The sequence below is a fragment of the Macrobrachium nipponense genome, chromosome 29, assembly GCF_015104395.2.
Source record: "Macrobrachium nipponense isolate FS-2020 chromosome 29, ASM1510439v2, whole genome shotgun sequence".
In the NCBI taxonomy this organism is placed as follows: Eukaryota; Metazoa; Arthropoda; class Malacostraca; order Decapoda; family Palaemonidae; genus Macrobrachium; species Macrobrachium nipponense.
In genome coordinates this window covers 19432190-19454388 of record NC_061092.1, presented here as the reverse complement: position 1 = coordinate 19454388, position 22199 = coordinate 19432190, and the positions used below count along the sequence as shown (strand labels likewise).

Below are 22199 nucleotides of genomic sequence, written 5' to 3'. Positions count from 1 at the left end.
TGAGTGCAGACCCTTTGGCTAACGTCCGTTCAAGAGAAGTTCCTGTCATCATTAGAGACCATGATTGGTCATCGTGCTCTCCCTCCAGGTCTTGGTTGCCCAGAGGGGGCTTGTGAATCCTCTCTGGAGTTTCACAACCAAAGATGTCCAGGTAGGCACCACCGTGATTCTTCACCAGAACATTCAGTCTTGATGGCTAGATAACGTTCTTGTTCAAGATCCGGCAGCAGAGACACTGCCATTGTATGCTGTCCCAAGGCTGTGGGATGATTCACATCCGCCATACGAAAAAGGTTCTTCTGTCTCTAAAGCAAGTGTTCAAGATCTTTGTCTACCTTCTGCTTCTACCTTCCACGTCAGGTGCCCATCCCACACAGGTGGAAGATTTTGAGAACCAGATATTTCTTCTAATGCTGAGGTTATTGATCAAATTCATTAGTTCAATAAACTTTCTAAAAGGACTGAAACTACTCCTGAGATTGCTTTTACAGGGATAGAAGCACTTTTGGCTCCAATAAAGGGCTCGAAAACTTGCTTTGAGTTGCCCTGCTCCGGCCATGTAAACAGTGCTTCATCATGTGAACTTGCTGATTTCAGGTCAGGATAACTCTGCGGTTGGAGAGATTGTTGAAGTTTCTCCCAGCTCCTCTTCCTTATAGAAGGTATTTTACCACTCCAGTAGTACCTGTACTAGGTAGACAGATTAACCTGTATGTTGTCAAGTTGAAGGCAGGATTGATTTTTGATCAGGTGAAGATGAAGTGCCCTCCCTTACATTTCACAGAGCCGCTGCATTGGAGACTATGGCTTCTGTCCTCCAGACAGCCTCTTGGCTCAACTTATGGTCAATAGCAATGGCCAAAATTTCATGTTCAGCTATTACAAGAGACTGTTGAATATGCGGCTTATATTAGATTGCTGCAGTCTGGTTCAAAAGCCATCTCATACTTGACACATCTGAGTGCCAATGTATGGGCCAATATCCTGCTGATGAGAAGAAATGCAGCCCCTACCAAGATAGCTTGGTGTATTGATTCCTTATTGTCCTTAAGAAATGGTGATATTTTGCAGTTGCAGTTGCTTCTCCCTAAGGATAGATTGGAGTCAGCTTTTGAAAGATGGACAACTGATACTAATGACAGTTTGATACAGCAAGCAGTAAGTAAATCTATGACAGTTCGTGACCCAATGTTGCAAGACTAAGTTAAGCAGCATCCTCCCAAAAAGATGGTAAGGCCAGCGCTAATGAATAAAGCTCCTCAACCTGCTTCGTTGACGAAGAAACCCCCTCAACAATGGCCCTTTCAGAATCGTTCCCTAAGAGGAAGGGGTAATAGGAGCAGAGGCAGAGGTGGGAGAAAGTAAAGTGGGCACCCCTCCCCACTTCTTGCCACCAGTGGGCCAGTGCCTGGCGAGCCATTGGGATATGTGGCAGAGATTTGGGGTGCAGTTGTGGGTTGTATTTAGATGTTCCTGCTCCCATCGATTTCACCCCTCCTTTCTCAGATTGCCCTCTCCTTCACCTGACCTACATTCAAGGGTCTCAGAAACCCTTGGCCCTTGAAGCAGATGTGAAGAAGATGGAGAAAGGAGCATTAGAGTAAAGCGTCCTTCTCCCGGGCTCTACATTGAAATCTTCCTGGTCCTCAAGACCAATGGCAATTGGACAGTCATAGATCTTTCAGCATCGAACCTTTACATTAAGAAGACAAGTTTCAGAATGAAAACTCCTCAGACAGTTTTGGCAGCTGTGGGACAACTACTACATGCTGACCTACAATCTAAAGAATGCATACTTCCAGATTTCCATTTATCCTTCCTCCCTGAAGTTCCTTCATTTCAATCTTCGAGAGCTGGTGTTCCAGTTCAAGGTGCTGTGCTCAGAGTTGATGACAGCTCCGCAAGAGTATCGACATGGGCTCATGCTCAGGGGGTCAGACCTCTAAGATACCTCAACGATTGGCTGGTCTTGGCGAGTTCCCAGGGAAAGTTGATTCAGGACAGGGAACAGCTTCTCCAATTTTGTCACAGCTTTGGCATTGTGGTAAATTTGGAAAAGTCAAATCTCTTTCCTGGCCAAAGAATTCTATTATATTTGGGAACAATCGTAGACACAGCAGCGTCAAGAGTCTTTAAGTCGGAACAGAGGATTGAGAAAATCAGCACAATGACTCGTTTCTTGCTATCTGAAAGGGCACAGCCAGCTCATCAGTGGCAAGTTATTCCAGGCCTGTTGACTTCTCTGGAGAAGCTGGTTCCACATTGGCATATACATTTTTGGTCCTTACCGTGGAAACTAAAGGAATACTGGTCTCCAGCAAGAGATTACCCTCACATGCAGATCCATCTGTCAACAGAAGTAAGAATCAACCTACTGTGGTGGTTAGGTGACAAGAATCTAGCAACAAACACTTCATTCACCCTCTTTGGAACTGCTACTGTTCTTAGACACATCTTCTTAAGGTAAAGACCACATCGAAAAGACCTAACTTCTGGATCGTGGCGTCCTCAAGACTGTCAACTTCATATCAATGTGATGGAGCAGAAAGCAGCCTTCCTAGCACTTCAGCTGTTTCAAGAGAGGGTTATAAGACGCTCTGTTGTTTTGATGTTGGACAACACTACAGTGGTGGCTTATGTGAACAAAGGGGGCCGGGGTCGCTGGTGTCTCACCAGCTTCACTTGATATCAGTCCAATTACACCACTCGGCCAAAGACAATTCACTGGAGCTTGTAGCCTGGTACATTCCAGGCAAAAAGAATGTAATGGCTGACAAACAGAAACAGACTCTGGGAACAGAGCGGTCTCTGCATCAGGAGATTGTGAAGAAGCTATTTCACTTGTGGGGAGACCAATGATAGACCTGTACACTACAAGGTTTAGAAAAAGTTAGAGATCTACTGTTCGATAGTTTCCTCTCATTTTGCCTGATCCGTCATGTCCTGAACAGAGTGTGAGGTCCTAGAATCTCAAGCAGAATGTTTCCAGATCTGCTATCACTGCTAACAGCTTGTTCTGAGAGAGATTCCCCCTTGGCACAATCTACTTTGTCAACCTCATGTAGAGAGGTATCTAATCTTTCTCAGATCAGAAAAATATCTTTCTGTTCTGCCAAAAAGGGCTACAGGGCTGCTGTGGCTCTTAATATGGAGAACTTGGACGTATCTACATCTTGAGAGATATTGATGCTGATCAAAAGCTTTGAGCAGCCCTGTAGAGAGCTCAAACCTCCCTAGGTTCTAGCTCTGGTACTGAGTAGCTTCACCCAAGCTCCTTACTAATGTTTACGTCAGGCTTTGGATCAACACTTTACCCTTAAGGGGGCTGGCCGGAACCCCTAAATATGGTGGTATAGGGCGAAAAATGCAAAGTCATGAAAAAATTCATGGAGCTTCATATGGCAATTGAGAATATGTATACAAAATATTTCGTCAAAATTCCTCTTACTTTCGTAGTTACAGGGTAATTAGTTAACGTAACTCAAAAAGCCTAAAACATTGATCCGTACAAGAAAATGCAATATTTCTTCTATTATCGTAAATTTTGATAATTATTGTCAAAGAAATTGGGAAAAATGGCATCTGTAGACATTCCCCAAGTCAAGAAGGGAGACCAGCTCAGCTACCAAGTCCAGTCATGATTTAGTGCGATCACAAACTTTAAGTAGTTTACACGTTCGATTTCACCTCTGACATTCGCTTGCTTTTACGTATGTTTATGTATGTGTCGGCAAGAATCTCATCATGCCAATGAGGAAAAGACAAGGAAAACATCTCGCTAACATACAGACGAAGAAAAATCGCTCAAGCATTATTACAGAATATCATAATACACGCGTAGTTAGTGAAGAGAGAGGGGAGGGTTGCGTAGTAATGCCCCCGTCTTGCCTGACAGCACATGTCACACTGTGCCCAAGGCTACGATCTTTGAGCAAAGAGATCTTCATTTATGATATATAACAAAGTTTTGGTTTTTTAATACCCAAAATGGAATATGAAATTCATAATAATCATGATTTATTAAATTGTCTTTGTAAAATGAGAGTACACCTTCGAGTTTCACCTCTTGGCATTCTCTTGCATTTACGTTTGTTTATCTTTGTTTTGGCAAGAATTTCATCTTGCCAAAGAGGAAAATACAAGGAAAACATCTTGTTAACCCTCTTACGCCGACTGGACGTATTTTACGTCGACATTTTTTGTCTCCTGTGTGCCGACTGGACGTATTTTACGTCGACTTACAAAAGTTTTTTTAAAATTCGCGGAAAAATACTTATAGGCCTACCAGCCTAAAACTTTTGAATCACGTGCCTTGGGGATGCTGGGAGTTCACGGATCAAGGTGTTGTTTTGTTTACAATCGTTATGCAGGCGCGCAAGCGCGAATTTCTTTCTTGCCGCACTAAAAAGTATCTGTGACACATCTCGGAAATTATTTCGTCACTTTGACATAATTTTTGTACCATTGTAAATTAGCCTTTACATGAAGTATTATATATGAAAATGTGTGCATTTTTATGTAGAATACAACAATAATATACTCATGATTGTAGCTTTTATCAGTTTTGAGATATTTTCATATAAATAACGATAATTGCTAAAATTTCAACCTTCGGTCAACTTTGACTCTACCGAAATGGTTGAAAAACGTAATTGTAAGCTAAAACTCTTATATTTTAGTAATATTCAATCATTTACCTTAATTTTGCAACTATTTGGAAGTCTCTAGCACAATATTTCGATTTATGGTGAATTTATGAAAAAACTTTTTCCTTACGTCCGCGCGGTAACTCTTCCGAAAAAAATCATACATGCGATTGTGGTAATGTTTGCACCATTTTAAAATTAGCCGTTATATAAAGTTTTATATATGGAAATGTGCGCAATTTCATGCACAATACAACTAAAAACAACTCATGGTTGTAGCTTTTATCAATTTTGAGATATTTTCATATAAATAACGATAATTGCCAAATTTTCAACCTTCAGTCAACTTTGACTCTACCGAAATGGTAAAAAAACGCAATTGTAAGCTAAAACGCTTATATTCTAGTAATATTCAAGCATTTACCTTCATTTTGCAACAAATTGGAAGTCTCTAGCACAATATTTCGATTTATGGTGAAATTATGAAAAAAATATTTTCTTTACGTCCGCGCGGTAACTCTTCCGAAAAAATCATACGTGCGATTGTGGTAATGTTTGCACCATTTTAATTAGCCGTTACATAAAGTTTTATATATGAAAACTGTTGCACAATTTCATGTAGAATACAACAAAAAATAATTGAAGGTTGTAGCTTTTCTCATTTTCGAAATATTTGCATATAAATCACGATAAATAGAAAAAAAACCACGTTCGGTCAACTTTGACTCTACCGAAATGGTCGGAAAAGAAAAAACGCAATTGTAAGCTAAAACTCGTACAGTCTAGTAATATTCAGTCATTTATCTTCATCTCGAAACAAATTCGAAGTCTCTAGCAAAATATTTAGATTTATGGTGAATTTAAAAAAAAATCTTTCCTTCCCTCCGCACGCGGATTCTCCGCCCAAATCTCTGAAATACGTACGTCCCATTCTCGGAATATTTGCTCCATTTCATATTAAGCATTTCATAGAGTCTTATATATGAAAATGTGCGCAATTTCATGTAGAATAAAACAAAAAATATTTGAAGGTTGTAGCTTTTTTTATTTTCGAAATAATTGCATATAAAAAATATATATATAAAAAAAATTCGACATTCGGTCAACTTTAACTCGTCAGATATGGTCGAAAACTGCAATTGTAAGCTAATACTCTTACAGTACAGTAACATTCAATCATTTGTCTTAATTTTGAAAGAAATTGGAAGTCTCTAGGACAATATTTAGATTTATGGTGAATTTTTGAAAAAAAATATTTGTTTACGTCCGCGCGTTACGAATTCATGCATTATTTTGTGATAATATTTTCTCTGTGTTGCTTTTATCGTTTTACAATGTGTATACCAAAATGATTGCAATTTAGTGTACATTACAACGAAAAAAAATTAACTTGTTACCTTAAACCGTTTTGCGCACAGCGCGATTTGAATACAATTATATATGAAATTTTGTTTTTGTGCTATCATATATCGCATTATTTATATATGATAATGATAATTTTTTTCATTTCTGATGGTTGCATACTAAACTTCAGGCAATGACAAAAAAAGGAGCCAAAAATGAACTCTTAATCTTGAAAACTAAGCGCGCTGTGATTTTTTGAAAAAAATATTTTCATACAATCAACTTACCTGTCAGATATATACATAGCTAAGACTCCGTCGTCCCCGACAGAAATTCAAATTTCGCGGCACACGCTGCAGGTAGGTCAGGTGATCTACCGTCCTGCCCTGGGTGGCAGGATTAGGAACCATTCCTGTTTTCTATCATATTTTTTCTGTCGCTTGGAATGTAAACAACGTTTTGCAGGTTCCTCCTGACTTGATTTTTGGATTTCATCGCCATCGGTCTTCTGGCTATCTTTTGCAGGGAAGTACTGGATCTTTGGTTCGGCATACGCATATTAATTTGTTTTGATAACTTTGGCTTCGAATATTTCGAAGAATTGTTTACGTGTAACTACCGAACTTTTCGGTAGACAATCACATAGTTTGCAAGAAGGAAAATTTTAATATTTATTCATAATAACGTGTAGTAAATGTTAGAACTTGATTGAGCTAACTTCCTTCTTGACGATGTAAGGAAAGAATAGTTACGCTTCCTTTAGAAGTTTATATAGCTCTCGTACTAACGAGCAGTTAGAGCATTAACATTACTAGTAGTGTGGTATCCTCATCTCCTTCTTACTTCACAGAATCTTCAAATTCATATTGCAATTTGAAGACAAAGGAATGTAGCTCAAAATCGAGCTATTGAAAGGTAAGAAGTGATTTTACTGTTAGTGCAGTGGAGGGTGCGTTCTGTTCGGCTCTGTTTCGCTCCCAGGCCTAGACCTCTTCCAAGCTCACATACCCAGAGGAGAAGGAAAGTCGAAAGCCTTACGGAGGTTATGGAGAATCCCCACCGATCAGGCGTCCCCTCGGCAAGGATCTGTAGAACGTCCCAGACTGCCAAGTTCGCCATTGGAAAGGCGTCCTAATTAGTAGAGGGTGCATTCGATCGGCTCTGTCTCGCTCTCAGGCCCAGACCTCTTCCAAACTCACAAGCCCAGAGGAGAAGGAAACGTCGAAAGCCTTACGGAGGTTATGGAGAATCCCCACCGATCTGGGCGTTCCCTCGGCAGGATCTGTAAAACGTCCCAGACTGCCAGGGATAGCCATTGCAAAGGCAGCCTTTAAAAAGTGCGTCTGTTTTTCTTTCGTTTCTTCATCTTACATCCGAAAGACGAAGAATGTACAGTTAGAAGTTCGGACGATCTGGCTCGTTCTCTGAATAAGAGAACACTGACTCACTGAGCGAGAGGCTGAGAGCCAGCCAGCAAAGCTAGCGCGAGCCACGTTCCAACAGCCAGCAGCGAGCCGCGTTTCCAACGACTAGCGCGAGCCGCGTTCCAACAGACTAGCGCGAGCCTCGTTCATACAGATAAACGCGAGCCGCGTTCCAGCAACTGAGTGCGAGCCGCGTTCCAGAACTTTTTCTTGGCGCAAGGCGCCTTCAAAGAGAAAACAGACGGCTTAACTAAGGAGCCTTATAGTAGAGTGGCAATCAGAAGGATGCTTCCATTGAACGTTTACTGGCAAGAGGCTCGTATAACAAGACTAGAGGCGCTCGGATCTATTAGGGCGCACGGGACCTTCCACGCAAGCGGAACGTTCCAGGAGCGAGTCTCCTTTCTAGCGTGCGGAACATTCCAGGCGCGCGGAACTATCCAGACGCAGGCGCTAGGCGCAAGGATCCAGACGCCAGGCGTCAGAAGATTTCAAAAATCTTCATTAGAGAGAGAGGTCAGTCGCGAGACTCCTCTTTGAATTTTTAACTTGAACAACTTTCCCCTGGCAATGTGCAAGATGTCGCACAGGCGGCCGTTGCTTTTGTCAGAAGGATTCTGATACTAAGAGAAGCCCCTTTTCATTATTCAGAAGACTCCTTTGTTAGGCAGTTCCTCTCAATGCGGACTCTCTCCTTCATCCATGCTCTTCCCATCGTTTGAGGAGGCAAGAGCTTTGGGAGTTTTTTTTAATAAGATCTCATCGATGTTTGGGTATGATGGCGGATAGAAAATATCTACTTCCTTCCGTAAACCCTAGTGATGAACAGGAATTCTGTCTCTTCCGCGATTTATGAAGAAATCACGAAGATTTAAAGAGTTCCTTGATTAACTTCGTTCCTTAAGGATATATATATATATACTCTTTCTATCGTTCTATTAACGAAAAGAACGAAGATAGTAGAAGGTAGTAGAGTTTCTGCTGTATGAGAATACGATACGGTCAAATCATAAACACATACCGTAGTTACTCTTTTTCTTTGCAACTCAATTACAAGTATCCTTCTACGTCTTTCCTAGGAAGGACTACGCTTAAAGGGATGTTAAGACTACACCTACTTAGCTTCTAGATTTATCGAAGTCTTGTTTCGCTTAAATATGCTTTAATAAGAACTTCCTGAAGTTCGATAATAATTTTATTAAATTCCTTTATTAATTGGAGTAGCTGGCAACTCTGGAAGAGTAAGCGGGGACTGCTTTCGCTGAGAGCCTGAGACCAACGCAGTACGCCTACGCCAGTTACTGTCAGTACCATGTAGGTGTCAGTCATGAGCGGTCGGGCGAATCTCTCTCTCCTGCGGGATGGAATAACTTGTTTCCGTATATCTCCCCTACAATCGCGGTCCTTAAAACCTCGGATTGAAGGGGGATAGTTAAAGCTAACGTAAATAAATATTGGTATGCCTTTTGCTAAGAAGCTTTCAATAAGAGAGATAGTACAACCTTTCAATGCTGTTTACCGTAGGTAACATTATTAAAGGATTCTATCGCAGCAGAACATTATATTATGTAATGCTCTCAGGCTTACGAAAGCATAGCTTATTAGAGTACCTGCTCAGAAGAAGATGGATGAGTCGGATGGGAAACATTCTCTTTGGGGCAGAACTTGTTTCCCTGAATGGACTATACTACGTATATTAAGTTTTTTTCCTACTAAGAACGGAATTAACATGTGAAAGGAGGTCGGGTACCATAAAGGCACAGGTGTTCTGGCACATAACATAAAAAGAATTAGAAGAAAGCGCCAGTCTGGCGCAACGCGCCAGAAGTACCAACCTGGCGCAATACTCCAGAAGCACCAGCCTGGCGCAAAATTTGCGCCAGAAGCGCCAGCCTGGCGGCAGTGAGCCAGGAGCACCATCCAAGATTTTCTCGTTTTAGAGCGAGTTATTAACCTAGGAGTCCAGTAGCCGCTCGGACATCAAGCTCGGTAACGGCAAGATTCGTTCCTGATTTCGTTACCCATTTAATCACTTAGGCCATTTCCACGACACTCTCATATCGCATAGAGCATCGAGAATCTCTTTTTTCGCTCCTATTCGCGTTAACAAAGAGATCCTTCTCGATCGACGATAATAACTGTTAACATGTTTAACATTTATTGGAAAGAGTTGTGAGAAGACGAACAGGCTTCCTATAGACTGCTTCCTTTTCCTACTTCTCCCCCGATTGAAGATGACGTGGGAAAAGCTTCAAGGAAGATTATCTTGCCAGTACAAGAGCAACTGGCCTCTTTGGTGGGAGTGTTAGCGCCTCGTAGGAAGTACGTTGCGCTTCCAATCAAGAAGTCTCGTCCTCTCCCCTGCGAAGCGAGAGGCGTCATGCAGACGTGAAGCTTCCAAACATATCGCAGAGGCTTCGGTTTCGAGAGCGAGATCGGGAGAATCTTACGGAAGACACGTAACGCCAGAGAGACGTGAGACGTCGTCAAGACATGAATAGTCATTTAAAGCTGCTTTTAGACGCGAGGCTCCAACCAAAATTTTGGCGCCAGTTAGGACGCCTTTTGAGAGCGAAGCGTCTTCCAGGCGCGAGGCGTCATCCAGACGTCAGCAGCCACACAAACGGGAGGTGTCAGCCAGGACGCTTGGCTGACTAGAAGCGTCATCCAAGCGGGAAGCGTCATCCATTTATGGAGAGAAGCCTGGGCTGTTGGCGCCTTCCAGGACTATTAAAGCGGGGAAGAGGAAGGAATATCATTCCCTTAGCCCCTCTCCTATTAGGAGCTTGTCTCCTCCAGAGGAAAGACGTACTGAATTAGCAGCGGAGACTCATCTAGACCCCGAGTTAGAAGTAAACTCGGAGGAGGAGTATCAAGGAAGAGAAGGACTGTCGAACTATAATGTTTTGACAGCCTTGCTTCTAGAGGAGTATGGAGACGACTTGACTCCTGCCTCTCCTCCTTCTCCGCGCTCTCTTTTCTCGAGTGCAAAGACGAAGAAATCTTCGTTTTTTCTTAGAATGAAGCCCGCCATTTCGATGAAGAGGGCTCTTCAGTCTTTAGACTCTTGGATGAAGTTGAAGAAGGAGTTAGTTAGAACGGTCTTCTGCATGCCTCCAGCGAGACTAGCTGGTAAAAGAGGCATTTGATATCAGACGGGAGAGAATATGGGTATTTCTCTTCCGTCTACGTCAGAAGCGGACTTTTTGACCTTAGTTGACGCTTCACGTAGACAAGGTTTGAACTCTGCCCGTATAACTTGGGGCATTTCAGAACTGGACCATCTCCTCAAGGGACTCTTTCATGTATTGGAAGTTTTCAACTTCCTAGATTGGCCCTGCCCTTGGGGTGATGTCCAAGAAAGCCCATGATTCTGAAGGACTCGAACCAGAAGTCCTTCTGTGTATTTTGTCTTGTATAGACAAAAGCGGTTCAGGATGGCTCGGTTGAGATCTCCTCTTTGTTTGGAGCAGGTCTTCTTAAAAAGAGGACAGTATATAGTGTCTTTTTAACCAAAGCGGTCTCCCACGCTCAGAGGGCAGCGCTTCTGTACTCGCCTTTGTCTGACTTTTTGTTCCCTTCTCAGTAGTGAAGGACATTTCTCGTTCATTAACTGAGAAGGCGACTCAAGACCTTCTGACACAGTCAGTAAGGAAGAAGAAAACCTGCAGACAGCCCCAAGAACACTGTCATTGTCTGATGAGGAGAAAGACCGGGCCTACAACCTGACACAGATGCGCTAGATGCGAACATATAGGACAGATAAGAGTGTCCGATGTGGACATTGCCAGACATCCTCGAGACTCCACCAAGCTCGAAGCTCCGGCAAGTGGGGAGGAGCCACCCAGGCGCGAGGCACCAGGCAGGCGCGAGGTACCAGCCAGCGGCGAAGCTCCAGGCAGGCGCAAGGCGCCACTCCAACCGGGCGCGAGACGCCAGCCAGGGCGCGAAGCTCCAGGCAGGCGCAAGGCGCCAGGCAGGCACAACGCGCCAACCTGCGCGAGACGCCAGCCCAGCGCGAGGCGCCAGGCAGGCGCGAGGCGCCAGGCCAGGCACAAAGCGCCAAACCCTGGCGCGAGACGCCAGCCAGGCGCGAGGTGCCCCAGCCAGCCCACCGCGAAGCTCCAGGCAGCGCCCAGCCAGGCGCGAAGCTCCAGGCAGGCGCGAGGCGCCAGGCAGCAAACCAGCCAGGCCAAGCGCCAAGCAGGCTCTAGGCGCGAATCTCCAGCTAAGACGCGAAGCGTCAACCAGATGCGAGGCGCCAGTCAAGCGAAAGGTACCAGACAAGCGCTAGGCGCCAACCAAGAGCGAAGCACCAGCCAGGCGCGAGGTTCCTCTGAGGCTTCAGGCTTCAGTCGGGTGAGATCCATTTCAAGAAAGCCCTGGTCTTCTTTGAAACATGGAGATCTCCTAAAGCACTTCATTAGTGACTTGATTCCTTCAAACAGCTGAGAATTAAAAGCGCAGGAAGTGCGCGCTTTTGCAAATTCTTGTTCTTTACATAACAATATGTCATATAAGACATATTAGCTGTTGTACGGTAGAGGCAACTCTGTGTTGACTTCTCATTACACAAAGGATGTCAAGTTAACCTACGAGAGATCCTTCTCTTTTGGTTTATACGTTTCTGCGGATACGTTACTGGGATAAGGAGCCGACACTGATCCTTAACTTTGAGTTAAAGTTTTTTAACTTAGTGAAATTATTGGGGTTTTTGAAAGGAGTGTGGGGATAACTCTTTCCAACTTTGAGCGCGAACCCTCGTGTTAGGATCAGGTGATCGGGATCGGTGTTGCGTTTCCTTCATAAGGTGTATTGTCATATAAGTGGATCAGCACCCATTGACAAAGTCCTTTCAGGCTCTGCCGAGTAAGTGGATAAGACCCCTTTGCAGACCCACAAGAACTCTTGGCCATAGATCACATATCTCGCTAAAGTTTCTTGAGGTGATGCAGACTACTGGGCAAACACCCACGAAGTCTACCACCTATCAGGTAGGAACCAAGGTTTTATTTATACCTACAACATATGTTGTTTACCTGTCTATTCCATATAGTAGCTGTCTCTACCCTCCACCGAAGGGTGCCAATCAGCTATGTATATATCTGACAGGTAAGTTGATTGTATGAAAATGATATTGTTATGATACAATAAAGTTTCATACATACTTACCTGCAGATATATAGATTAGGGCCCACCCAGCCTCCCCGCAAGGAGACAGGTGGAAGAGAAAAAATATGATAGAAAACAGGAATGGTTCCTAATCCTGCCACCCAGGGCAGGACGGTAGATCACCTGACCTACCTGCAGCGTGTGCCGCGAAATTTGAATTTCTGTCGGGGGGGGACGACGGAGTCTTAGCTATGTATATATCTGCCAGGTAAGTATGTATGAAACTTTATTGTATCATAACAATATCATTTTTCCGCTTCTTCCGCGCTCACTCCGAAACCCCTCCGGCACACGGGAGACAATTTTTATTTACCGCTCCAGTGTAAGAGGGTTAACATACAGAAGAAGAAAATTCGCTGTAATAAGCCGAGTTAGTGAAGGGAAGAGAGAGAATTGCGTAGGAAGGAGTGCCCCATCTTGCCTCAAGCAGTGCCCCAGGCTACGATATATGAGCAAAGGGATCATCATTTATGATTAAATTATGATAAATAAAATAGTTTTGGTTTATTGATACACAAAAAAGAAATATACATTCATAATAATCATTATTTATTAACACTGTCTTTATAGAAATACGAAGGAAAACTTTGAACGCCCGTATCTCAAAAACTATACTTATTGACCTTCAAAATCTATCTTCTCACTTAGTTTTAAAGCTATAACATTGGAATTTGGTATATAACTCAGAAAGACATTATAGAACAATCAAATGAAGCCCTTTTTTCCAATTTTGGTTTCGTCTTTTTTTTTTAAATTTTTTTCTCCTGATTTATAGGGTTTATTTTTTTACCATATTGAAAAATTCATATTTAGCAAAAAAAAGACTTTTAGAAAAAAAACTCCCCATTCAATTAGAGGTCTACATCAGGTCTATATATGGTAGTAATCCCAGGTCTTAATATTAAATATCAAGGGAGGAGATAGAATTTGAAAAATGGTTATTTTCGGGATAAATCTCCCTGGCGTCACAAAACCGAAGGTCAGAGGCGAAAATTATATGCGGTTTGGAGATGTCCCAAGTCACCTTATTAAGTGGTATGAATATCAAAGTCCTGTCCTTAAAAAATGGCATTAGCCGGCCGGCCCCCTTAAGACAGTCCTCCTGCTAGCCTTGGCTTCATCAGTAAGGGTGGGCGAACTTCATGGTCTGTCGTATGATGCCAAACACACCAGGGGTTGGGGGTCAATAGCCTTCAAATTTGTCCTGGAATTCGTGGCTAAGACTCAAAATCCTTCCATTGAGGGTGGCAGGTTTTCCTCCTTTTCTATCCTTTGTTGGGAGATTTTGTTGACAACAATCCAGACAAATGACTTCTTTGCCCTGTTAGATCACTGTGTGCTTGTTGAAAAAGGACTCGAAGGTTTTTTATTAGCACAGGCCGGGTCAAGAAAGAAGTGACAAGAATGCCTGCTCCTCATCATCAATGTCTACTGACAATTCCATGCATGTAAGAGCCACATGACATTAGAGGATCAAGTTCCCCCTTGGCATTCAAGAAGAATGTATCTGTTTATGGAATTTTGATTGCTGGATCATGGTTTTTCCAAACCACTTACACTTCCTTCTACCTGAGGGATGTTGCTCCAGGTCCTTGGACACTTTCCTTGGGTCCAGTGGCGGCTGCTCAACAAATTGTGTTGCTCATCCAGTGCCCCAAGTGGGACAGTTTGTATTTTGCCCAAGATGTTGGTATGAAAGTGAAATGAATGAGATGACTGGTCTCTTTTCTTCAGTTTGAAGATAGTGTCATCATAAGCTGGAACTGGCTTAATACAAGTGAGTGAAGTAGTCATGCTGTGAGAGTTCATTGTTAATATAAGGATATCTTTCAGCAGCAAACCCTTCCTCTCACTAGCAAGGAGAGAGAGGGAAAATAAACCCATACACCTCTTCGTCTTCCGCATATGCAGTGAATTTAGGCACCGTACTAAACCCAGTTGTCTGAGCCTTAGATACATACATGTCTAAAGGTTTAGAGGCGTAGGTCTTCTTTAGAATTCTGTTATCCAGGAAGATTGACCAGGTGTGCCGAACCTCCAGTTGGTTCAGAATTACTTAGCTCCCACCAGGAGTGAGTCTATCCTAATGTTAAGACCTAGGTTTGTTCAGTGGATGAACAAATGACAAATTTTTTATTAATTTGTATTTTTCATAACTAACAAACTTGCGGTCTAAACAGTCAACACCCACCTCTGGCCTCCCCTTTGTCAGTTTACCCTGGGTTGGAAGAATAACTAAGGTGTCACGAGATCAAGCTTGGGTCAGTGGCGTTGCCCACATCCATTCATGACAAATGATAGAAGCCACAATTCCTTGCATATGCAATGCAATTGTTTTTTACCATTTCCAGGTGGTGCTAGAAAACTTACCCTAATGTTAAGAATGCATGTATTTTAGTTATAAAAGTACAAATTATTTAGCAATTTGTAATTTTGTGTTATTTGTTAGCATACAGTAATCCTTCAATTATCTGGATGGCTAGAGCCTAGGGTCCATTGGATAATGGGGAATTCTGGATAAGGGTGAGATAAAAATCTAGGCGTGTTCATGGGCAACTCCTTACCCTTCCTCACTAAACCTTGTTGATAATACAAAACTGTAAGCATGCCATATGCTTATAAACAACAACCATCAAACTAAACTAAAAACTTTATGCAAAAGGCAGTCATCAACCATTTCCCTTATTTGTAATAAAATATAATTCATACTAATTATGCCTGGAAAAAAGATTTAACCATTTCTTTTACTCTTGTAATTGTCACAATTTAGTCAGTAGGTAGCTTACCTGTGTAACCCACAGCCTACTTTTGTTTTATGTCCATTGATGTATTTTTATATAGCAACTTTATCAGTTTTTACCATATTGTATTACTTTACACAGGATGAAAAATGTGTCTGTGAACTAGGAAGTCAAATATACTATTGCATTTGTTTAAGATATAGGTAATGTTAATGAAGCTGATATCTTGCTTACTGAATCCATTTATACTGTATTTAGATAATTGAGGAATTATTTTGTAGTTGTTAAAAGAAAATTGATAACTGGAACCATGATTTTTTTCTGGTACATGAATATTAAATGGGCAGACAAATGAGACTAGTTGTTTAGTTGCTAAAAGAAACAAGCATTACTGGAATGATTAATCTTATTTTTGTACATAAATGTAAAACAAGTATAAAAAGGTAAACGAGCATACTTTATGCTAAAGTAAAATTCCTCAAAATTGCAAAACAGCTAGCAGTGGTGGCCTGTTTCTTTGTGTTGCCAGATGCATGATTATTGTTAACATTAACTTTAAATAAAAAAAAAACTATTGAGACTAGAGTGCTATAATAGGGTTGGTTTGATGATTGGAGGGTGGATGATCAACATACCAATTTGCAACCCTCTAGCCTCAGTAGTTTTTAAGATATGAGGGTAGACAGAGAAAGTGCAGACAGACAAAGCCATCTCAATAGTTTTATTTTACAAAAAACTAAAAGTACACAGTTGATCATTTTCTGTTTTATTGGAATTAATGATTTATCATTTCACCTCATAATATCACACAGGTTTTACTTGCATACCTGTGTGCATGTGTTTACATCTACATATGGATTTCATCAATGTTGATGTTACTATTTGTTCATAGTGTGTTTGTTTGTGTGTTTATGTTTCTTAGTGCAGTATCACATTTCTTAGTCTTCTTTTTTGCTTTGCTTGATATTTCATTAGAAGTTCAGTTGATTCTTAGTATGATTATCACACATATCACATCAGTATAAAAGACAATATTTCATCAGAACTAAACCATCAAAATCTTTGAGATCAGGATTTTTTTATGCAATTATTTTATGTAATATGTTCTTCCCATTGTACGCTAGCCATAAATGTTAACATTCTAAGGGTACACCTTTTCTAAATCACTCCAGTTTCTTTGTCAGTATTTATCCATGTTTTTAGATTAGCACATGTCTTTTATACCCATCTTTTTTCCTCTACCAATGGAACATTTTTACTTAGCAGTAATCTGGCTATCTCTCTTTCTGTTTTATCCATGATGCAGCTTCTTGTTTACCACTCTTCTCAGCTCCTACTTTTGTAGTAGGTAGTACCCTCCTTGCACCACGTGATATACTGTAGGCATTACTGATGGTGTTTACAGCATTCCCTTTAACCATAGCTGTACCTACATTTTACCCTTTAACTATACATCCATTCTTAAATCCTTTCTCATATCTTGTTCAACCTCTCTATTACTTCTTAGTGCAAATTGGTATTTTCTCCAGGTTTAATGTTAGAACCTTGTACCTCATTTGTTATCTGGATCTTTTATCTTGCTGTCCAACCAATCTAACTCCCTCTTTTCACTATCTTAAGCTTTAAATTGCCAAACACTCCTTTTACCACTAGCTGCAACCCCTTTCATTCCTTTTACTATACCTCCATTCATGTCATCTTTGCTCCATTTTACTTCCACCCTGTCCTAACAATTGTTTCAATGTTCAACTGTGAGGTTTTCTTCCTGTTGCACCTTTAAAACCTCCTTTATTGTCAATTTCCCTTTCAGTACTGAATGACTTCATAAGTCCCAGCGCTTGGCCTTTTGCCTAAATTTTATATTCCAATTCCAAGTAAATTGCTGAGTGCCTCAGTGCTTTGCTTTATACCTTAAATTTCATGATTCATTCATTTTCAATTACTCCTACATAATCCAGTATGTCCCCCAAGGTAACAGAAATGATCTACCTCTTTATTGCTCATTTGTCACATCATGTTTGTCATCTCCCCACTCTGGAGTTCACACATATCCTATTGCTTGAATGTATTTTTCTGTGTTCTTCCTTTATTTCCAGTTAAAGATAAATTATATATATTTTCTTTCAGGTCTTTATGTTCGTAGATTGAATCTATCTTTTCGCCGTTTGAGTTTTTCACAAGTTACCTCACTCTACCAACAATTCAGAGACTACTATGAAGAATGTTTTGCGACAAACAGCACCCAGATGCAACAGCATATTGACACTGATATTCAGGTATTTTTTTATATAATGATTGGTATAGTGATTTGAATTAGTAGATTCTAATTAAGAAGTATAAGATTATTTTTGGACCCTGTCTCTGTGAATTCATTGCAGATTAAAAATTGTTTGGTTTGGATTATATTTCAGGTAAGTATTGTGCTCTGTATCTAAAAGTCATATGTTATTTACTTGTATTTATTCGGGAGTATAGTTTGATTAAGTCTTATAATGATTTATGTGGCAACTGCTTAAATTACTTTTCAAAAGAAATCCCCCTTTAGGTTTAGCCTATTTATCAGTACTATGAATCCCCACTAGTTCACAGTTCAGCATTTACTTATTTTGGTTTTTTTGTGACATATCTCCAAATATATCGCAGGAAAATTCACTAATTCACAGATTTTTTTTGTAGAGCAATATTCACTAATTACTGTATTTTTAGTTGGCTTTGGAGTGGTTTTCCCTAATAAAGAAAGAAGCGAGAGATTATCATCTGTTGCATCTAATTTTACAGTTTTAAAGGCCTTAAAAAATATTTTAATTCTAAATGGACATAGTTTTACTATATACAGTTCCCCATGTATTCGCAGGGGATGTGTACCAGACACCACTGTGAATAGTTAAAACCCACGAATAGGTAGAACCACCACTAAAAATGCTTAGAACTGCCTATCTTGAAAGTTCAGATACCAAATGTATACCTTAAATAACATCCTACTTCAAATATACCTAAAATTACTAACCTATTACTGTATTAATCTTCGAGCTTATATTATTAATATAATTTCAAAGTCATCTTAAACATTTTACCAATAAAAATATATACCTACAGCCAATAACACACACACACATGGAGAGAGAGAGAGAGAGAGAGAGAGAGAGAGAGAGAGAGAGAGAGAGAGAGAGAGAGAGAGAGAGACCATTGAATGGCAACATCATATATCTGACCATCAAGAGTGAAATTTTGAATTATTCTTGAGACAGAGAGAATAATAATGGAGAGAGAGAGAGAGAGAGATAATAACTCCTAGACTCCGACTCCGACTCCGACTCCATCTTGCTTGGTGAGACGTACCCGCGTGAAGTCACAATAATCAACAGATATCACAAGTTTAACATACGACTAGAATTTGAGAAATATCTAGAAGTGTTCGTGAACTATCGGTGATAAGATTAGTGTGAAAATAGTAGGATAAAGCGTCTTCTAAGTTAGTTTTATCAAGTGTATACTATAAATCAGAACAAGATGGCAGTAAGTTCCAACTGCGGGAAAAGGTGGCGTAATTTGGCGTGTTTAGCAGATTCGCAATACGATGAGGTAGCAGGAAGGGAACTGGCATTTCTCATCTATGAAATCAGCAACAGTCCTAACCAAAAAGATACAAAAGCATTCATAGATATATTAGAAGGATATAATCCTTCAAACTGGAACAAATCTAATGAAACATCTTGAAAATAATTGAAGAAGTTCCAAATAAAATCCAAGTGGTCAAGAGACTCATAAAGAAAATATACATAAACCAACATATTCCGACAAAGAAAATGAATAAGGTGAATCTTGTGAATATACTAATTGATGCATTAGGAAAAAGAATGCCAAAAGCATGCAAACTGTGTAAGGTTTGGTATAGCATAGTCAATCCACAAAAACCTAATCAGAAAATGTGCTGCATGCAACATTCCGACCCATCCACAGTGTGCTGAGGTAATTCACATGTGAATTTTGAAATTAGTTATATTATTAACCCTCTTACGCCGAAGCCCTAAAAATCAAAACCTCTCCTGTATGCCGGCGCCGGTTTGGAGTGAGCGCGGAAGCGGAAAAAATAATTTTTTAAAAAGATCACAGTGCGCTTAGTTTTAAAGATTAAGAGTTCATTTTGGCTCATTTTTTTGTCATTGCCCAAAGTTTTAGTATGCAATCATCAGAAATGAAAAATAATATCATTATCGTATGTAAATAATGCGAGATATGGTAGCGAAATAAAAAAAAATTCATAGATAATTGTATTCAAATCACGCTGTGCAAAAAACGGTCAAAGCTAACGAGTTACTTTTTTTTTCGTTGTATTGTACACTAAATTGCAATCATTTTGATATATAATACATAGTAAAACAATAAAAGCAACACCGGAAAAATATTATCACAAAATGATGTACGAATCCGTAACGCGCGGACGTAAAAAAAATGTTATTTTCAAATTCACCGTAATTCTAAATATTGTTCTAAAGACTTCCAATTTGTTTCAAAATTAAGACAAAGGATTTAATATTACGATACTGTAAGAGTTTAGATTAGAATTGCAGATTTCGACCATTTCGGACGAGTTAAATTTGACCGAATGTCGAAATTGTTATATATATATATTTTTTATATGCACATATTTCGGAGATGGAGAAAGCTACAACCTTCAATTATTTTTTATTGTATTCTTCATATATTTGCGCACATTTTGATATATGAAACTCTATAAAACGGCTAATATGAAAAGGAGCAAATATTAGGATAATGCGATGTACATATTTCGGAGACTTGCGGCCGCGAATCGGTGCGCGGAGTGAAGGTAAATATATTTTTCAAAAAATTCACCATAAATCACAATATTGTTCTAGAGACTTCAAATTTGTTTCAAAATGAAGAAAAATGACGGAATATTACTAGGCTGTAAGAGTTTTAGCTTACAATTGCGTTTTTCAACTATTTCGGTAGTCAAATTTGACCGAACGTGATTTTTTTTCTATTTATCGTGATTTATATGCAAATATTTCGAAAAAAGAGAAAAGCTAAAACCTTCAATCATTTTTAGTTGTATTCTACATGAAATTGTGCACATTTTCATATATAAAACTTTATGTAACAGCTAATTTTAAATGGTGCAAACATTTCGACAATCGCACAAAAAAAATTCTGATTTTTTCGGAAGAGTTACCGCTCGGACGTAAGGAAATGTTTTTTTTTTCATAAATTCACCATAAATCGAAATATTGTGCTAGAGACTTCCAAGTTGTTGCAAAATGAAGGTAAATGATTGAATATTACTAGAATATAAGAGTTTTAGCTTACAATTGCTTTTTTCGGCCATTTCGGTAGAGTCAATGTTGACCGAAAGTTGAAATTTTTGCACTTAACGTTATTTATATGAAAATATTTCAAAACTGATAAAAGCTACAACCATGGGTTGTTTTTAGTTGTATTGTGCATGAAATTGCGCACATTTCCATATACAAAACTTTATGTAAAGGCAAATTTAAAAGGGTGCAAACATTAGGACAATCGCATGAAAAAATTTATCGGAATAGTTATCGCACGAACGTAAGGAAAAAGTTTTTTCAAAAATTCACCATAAATCGAAATATTGTGCTAGAGACGTCCAATTTGTTGCAAAATGAAGGCAAACGATTGAATATTACTATAATATAAGAATTTTAGCTTACAATTGCGTTTCTCGACCATTTCGGTAGAGTCAAAATTGACCGAAGGTTGAAATTTTTGCACTTATCGTTATTTATATGAAAAATATTTCAAAAACTGATAAAGCTACAATGATGAGTATTTTTTTGTTGTATTTTACATGAAATTGCGCACATTTTCATATATAATACTTCATGTAAAGGATAATTTAAAATGGTGCAAAAATTATGTCAAAGTGACGAAATAATTTTTGTGATGTGTCACTGATACTTTTTAGTGCGATAAGAAAGAAATTCGCGCTTGCGCGCCTGCGTAGCGATTGTAAACAAAACAACGCCTTGATTCGTGAACTCCCAGCATCCCCCAAGGCGCGTGATTCAAAAGTTTTTGGCTGGTAGGCCTATAAGTATTTTTCCGCGAATTTTTTAAAAAAAACTTTTTTGAGCTGACGTATGATACGTCCAATCGGCATACGGGAGACATTTTGACTCGACGTTTAATACGTCCAATCGGCGTAAGAGGGTTAATATTGTTATCACATATGAATTTTGAAATTAGTTATATTATTATTATGTGAAAATATTATTAAACATATACACGTACCATAGAAATTCTCTCATCTCAGTAAGAGAGAGAGAGTGAGTTATTGTATTTGAAAGAGTGAAATGGAAAGGTTATTGTAGTATTTCTTTAAAATACTATCACATATGATTTTTGTAATTACAGTTATATTATTATTATTATTTGAAAATATTAACAAACATATTATACATACATGTACCATAAGAATCTTTCATCTCAGTAAAGAGAGAGACACACACAACACACTCCCTCCCCTCCTGTCACATTACTTGATATATTTGACAGCTGTTGGTCCTCAGTTTGGTACATGGAGTTTGAAAGAAAGATGCGTGAAGACTGGGATTTCCTTCATTCTTACATAATTTTTTAATTTATAAACTAAAATCTTACTGATTCACTTTAGTATTTTCTCTAATGAATTGATATTATTGCTGTTTACATTAATATTGATATTTGAAAATTAGTAAATAATTTATTTATCATACAAAAAACATACATCTGTGAGAGAGAGAGAGAGATGAGAAGAGAGATGAGAGAGAGAGAGAGAGAGAGAGAGTTATCCTTATTTTGAAAGAGTGAAATGGAAAGATTATTGTAGTATTTCTGTAAAATAC

The 22199-nt window shown here is 39.5% G+C and overlaps 1 protein-coding gene across 1 annotated transcript in view; it reads left to right on the top strand.

Moving 5' to 3' along the window:
* The window catches only part of LOC135206170 (anaphase-promoting complex subunit 5-like), a 621184-nt gene that overhangs the window by 365183 nt on the left and 233802 nt on the right, over positions 1–22199 (top strand). Inside the window, exon 5 of the mRNA XM_064237464.1 lies at positions 17455–17603. Within this exon, the coding sequence (XP_064093534.1) occupies positions 17455–17603 (149 nt within the window). The remainder of the gene's footprint in view (positions 1–17454; positions 17604–22199) is intronic.